Source organism: Penaeus chinensis, chromosome 11 (genome assembly GCF_019202785.1).
Source record: "Penaeus chinensis breed Huanghai No. 1 chromosome 11, ASM1920278v2, whole genome shotgun sequence".
In the NCBI taxonomy this organism is placed as follows: domain Eukaryota; kingdom Metazoa; phylum Arthropoda; class Malacostraca; order Decapoda; family Penaeidae; genus Penaeus; species Penaeus chinensis.
The window spans coordinates 7,726,222-7,731,221 of record NC_061829.1 but is presented as its reverse complement, the minus strand read 5'-3'; the positions used below and the strand labels follow the sequence as shown (position 1 = coordinate 7,731,221).

General features: G+C 34.9%; 1 protein-coding gene across 8 annotated transcripts in view; it reads right to left on the bottom strand.

Annotated features, from left to right (window-relative positions):
• Positions 1 to 2,925: 2,925 nt before the first annotated feature.
• Positions 2,926 to 5,000, bottom strand: part of LOC125030569 (heat shock factor protein-like) — a 46,811-nt gene continuing 44,736 nt past the window's right edge. For all 8 annotated transcript variants that reach the window (XM_047620687.1, XM_047620688.1, XM_047620690.1 and 5 more), the window contains 2 exons: positions 4,994 to 5,000; positions 2,926 to 4,569 (listed from right to left, as the gene is read on the bottom strand). The exon at positions 4,994 to 5,000 is cut by the window's right edge and continues 51 nt beyond it. In XM_047620687.1, the coding sequence (XP_047476643.1) occupies positions 4,265 to 4,569; positions 4,994 to 5,000 (312 nt within the window). In that variant the 3' untranslated portion in view covers positions 2,926 to 4,264. The remainder of the gene's footprint in view (positions 4,570 to 4,993) is intronic.

The window sequence follows — 5,000 nt, the reverse complement described above, 5'->3', positions numbered from 1 at the left end:
GTTTCTTTAAGCTTTTTTACTTTCAAGATGAACTGTCTAATTATACAAATGAAAATAATCATCATACAAATTTAACCCATGATAAAAACGCATTTCCAGTCATTACTAGTGGAACCTCAAACTGACAAGAATTTAAGGTGTCTCTTGTACATCAAGTATGGACATACGTGGTAATAGAATCAGCAAGTAAGAGCATGGCATGTATATTTAAGGCTTATCAAGACAATGCTGACAGTTATAATCCCTTTCTGAAGTACAAATAACCCAAAAAGATGTAAATATGTCATGTCTTTAGTCTTAGTCTCTGAACTATATATATTTATACACTGCAATTGTAAAAAGCATCTGCTATGTTGATATCCTTCATTCACAATCTCAGGACAATAATGTACAAAAAATAATGACTATATCTTTTATGTAACAAATCTTAATCATAGTACTTAAACATAAGCATAACTATTAATTACTGAGAAACTACTGACTATGATAATGTCATCTGTGAGAAGAATCTGAAACTTGTGTACATATGAAATGCAAAGACACTACCATCACCCAATTGTTAAATTTCAACTTCTTATGTTATAAATATATAGATATGTCTGTATATAAGAAGATAAAAAAAAAAGGGTGCAGGAGGGGGGGGGAGGGGGAGAGGGAGAGAGGGAGAGAGGGAGGGAGGGAGGGAGAGAGAAAGAGAGAGAGAAAGAGAGAAAGAGAGAGAGAGAGAGAGAGTGTGGTGTGGTGTGGTGTGGTGTGGTGTGGTGTGGTGTGGTGTGAGTGAGTGAGTGAGTGAGTGAGTGTGTGTGTGTGTGAGTGTGTGTGTGAGTGTGTGTGAGTGTGTGTGTGAGTGTGTGTGTGTGACTAAATGTATCAAGTTGAGGTGTTTATAATAGGTCTAGTTCAACAAGCCTCTTCATGCACATTCGTGTAGAGAGAGGGCTGTATATTTTAATATATGAATATAAATATATGCAAGTATATAAACACACTAATCTTATCCTAAATTACAAAGTTTTTTTTTTCCTTTTTTTGTTCTTTTTGTATTTTGTTTATGCATTTCAAAAATGGATAGTTAGAATAGAATGTAGGTCAAGTTTACTATTTACAACAAAATACAACAAAGGTTATATATCTATACATATAAATGTGTACACACAGTAGCACACTGATAGCTCATCTGAACTAGGGCTAACTCAGACTCTGAGGCTAAACTATTATCACTGACCAAGTATAACCATCAAAATCTCACGAGTAACTCAGCTTGTTGATCAGCACCAAACTGGGCTCTCCCTCTCCAGTCTATTGTGAACTGTATTAAAATCAACTTGTTTCAAGGAAAATGGCATGGAGTATATTCCTACATGGCACTAATGCCATCTAATGCCTATTTTCTTGGGCATTCAGCTTGAAAAATGCATCTACATGTGGCAAAGGAAAACTGGATATTATGAAAGGCATACAGCCAAGCATGTCAGCCTCAGGGTTAATATCAACAGCTGCATGCCATTTGTCTTGACAGATTAATCATATCTATTTTCAATATCTTGCTACTTCAGAGTGTACTGAACATGAATGTAGCTGTCATGGTGATATGTTTTGAAGAAAGTGTTATATCTATATATAAAAATTCTAATAGCTACCAACATCTTAAAAACCTTTGAAACACCACAGATGTTTGGGCAACAAAAGACAAAAAATGAAAAAGAAGATATAAATCAGCTCATCCTCCAACAAAAAAATACACTGAAGTATCAGTATGCTACTGTATCTATTCTTATATCCAGGTATCCAACCATATGTTGTAATGAATCTAGCATCAGTGCCAGAACTAACAATCTGAAATGTGATGATCAGAGCAACCAACATAACTGGGTCTATATACCTTGTGACCTGAGTGTGGCATAATTGTCCAAACTCTTCACCTTTCCTAAAGCTTGTGCTGCTTCCTCTCACTTCACTTCACTTCAGATAGTAAACTTTGCTTATCCTGTTCCACAAGTTCATTTCCCCCACACTTCCATCAGTCATTTGCTTTGAACTAATATCACAATTACATCATCTTCAGTAAATATATGACTGGCACTAGCATTTTATGTACATACTATTTATGGTACATATAATCAATGCAAGAGCAAGAGCACACAACTGTGAGCCTGTTGTATACAGATATACTGCAATCTAACAATGCATGTAATTCCCTAGATGGAATTCATAAAGCTTCTTGAAACTTGTTATTAATGTTGACATTAATCTACTGATGTCAGTCTTTAATTATGATTGGCACTTTTTTCTTCTTTTACATAAATCATATATTGTATGATAGCATAAACAATCAGGACTATTCTACATGCATGCAAATGATAATTAGAATTTTAAGGACAATAACCATAATAAATAATAGATAATATTAAATAAAATTTGAAAATGGAAAATTTGTATGAACTCCAAATTTCACTAAAGTAGGACAGATAAAAAAAAAGAGAGAAAAACTCTGTATTTCAATCCATTCATCATCATCTTCATGGGTTACTTAGACTATTTAAGACCACTTGGCAAGCATTCACATTAGCTAAGCTACAACACTGCAATAAGTCATCAGAAATTGGAAGAGGTTCAAGACTTGGAAAAATAATGTTTATATTTATCACAACAATACCTCATACCCATCTCTATCAGTAAGTGCAAAGTGAAAAATAAAGAGGATAGGATGGAAGGGGAGAAGGGGGGTGAGGGAGCAAAACGGAGGAGAAGGAAAGATAATCAAGGGAGAGTAATAAGAGTTAAACAGGAAGGAGAGGGGGGGAGAGGGAGGGAGGGAGGGAGAGAGGGAGAGAGGGAGAGAGGGTGGGGGAAGGAGGTAGGGAGGGAGGGAGGGAGGGAGGGAGGGAGGGAGGGAGGGAGGGAGGGAGGGAGGGAGGGAGGGAGGAAAGGGAGAGGGAAGGAAGGTGGGAGAATGAGAAAGAAAGAAAGACAGAGAAAAAAAAAAAAAGAAAGAGACACAACAAAATGGATATAGAGAGAGAAAAGAAAGAGATAGATAGGTGATTAACCCATTACTGCTGGGTCACATGTATAGCCATCATAGCAAACCACATGATCTGCTGGGTATGGCTATACGTGTGGTGATGCGCTAGAGCACGTCAAGTGGGAAGTTCCGCTACATGTAGCGGACTCCCACTCCCAACAGCTGGACATTTGCCAGAAATCACCAGAGTCTATGACACCGAGAGATTTCTAATACTGTCACCGAGGGATTAAACAGAAAAAGAGACAGAGAGAGAGAGAGAAGGAGAAGCCTCAGAGATCAATATATTTATGTACAATCTTGTACAAATATTAATTTACACATATCTGTGTATATCACATAAACCATACATGTGTATGTGCACTTATCTATCATGTATGCATCATATAGGTGTATAAGAGCCCTTTAGCATGCAAAGATATTAACAAGGGTATAAACCTTTACAGTCACAAAATTTTGAAACCCCAGTTTTTTAAATGCTTATCTTTTCATAAAATAACTAATAATGAAAGCTTTTGAATATAGCACTGCCATAAAATGTTAAACCAAGAAGATGATCATAGCTTTCTCTTTATAATCATACCAATTCATTTATGTGTGTATATATATCTATATATATATCTATATATCTATATATCTATATATCTATATATATATATATATATATATATATATATATATATATATATATATATAAACACATCAGTAGATTACAATCCAAAAAGAAAGGTACTTATGTGCTACAAGTGACCCACATTTTCATACTCAAGTCAATTTTTCCAAAATCTAGAAGCTGTATGACAGAGCTAGATATACCTCTAGGGAAATGCTTATTACCTATATAGACTGAATATGTCACTCAATAAGCTCTACCTACAGATAATTCTAAACTAAATTTTTTGAGGAAATATATATATCTGTGATTCCTTTTTTCTTTTCATACTTTTCTCTACATTTGCACTTTTATGTGAAATCATCTTCACAGAGAGAAAAAGAAAACGAAAAGAAAAGAAAAACTTTAAATAGGTATCACTTATGTATTTGTATCACAATTCCAAGAAAAAAAAAAAGAAAACTAAATGCTATCATGAACTAAAATCCTGGTCCTTTAAAGAAAGTCTGTAAAAACTGAGATATGTCAGTTTCTTCAAAAATCATGACACATGGCCTCGAAAGCAAATTATATTGAAAACATAGGAATCTGGCATGTTTCAAGCCAAGCATTCACTTCTAAGTAATTCAATTACCTCGTTTCTTCCCTCTAAATACAGGCTTGGTGGAGTTGGATGGGCTAATCTGTGGGGTATTTAATTCATCATAGTCATCCAGCTCTTTTTTTATGCTCAGTCTAAGATGTTTTGCTGGTGTTGGGCCACTTTTGGTTGAAGGCTTGACAGCACTGGCACTAGACGAAGCCACTGGTGGTACCTCTGATGTGGAGGTGGAGCTGGTGGGCAATGGGGTATTCAGGAAACTGAGAGGGTCTTCCTCGATATCACTTGCCAGGTCAAACAGACTAGGATTATATACAGACACCTCAGTTCCTGTGAAAAATATGATGTCCCTTAGGAAATTTCTTTATAGCTTAAAAATAATGTGCTACATACAGTGCACAATGGGCAAATCAATTAACCAGAGACTTATTATTATTTTTTTTTCATGTGTAACAAAAGTGCAATGTAATGCTTATTACAAATTTTAATTATCTGTTAATATAGATAAAATACTATTTTCTATAAAGAATATGGAAAAAGAAACTTTCTTATCTTAAATGCTATCTTCGTACAGTACCTTCAAAATACCATAAACAAGTCAATGCAGTCTTTAAAGTCTTCAACATGTGTTCACTTTTTTTTGTATTGAAAAATTTCAATTGCAGCATAAACATTTTATTCTCTCTCTAAATTGATCATCAACTTCACTGTAATTTGTGACTTTCAAGCTAAAACAAAACATATATTTGCTTACCACTTGC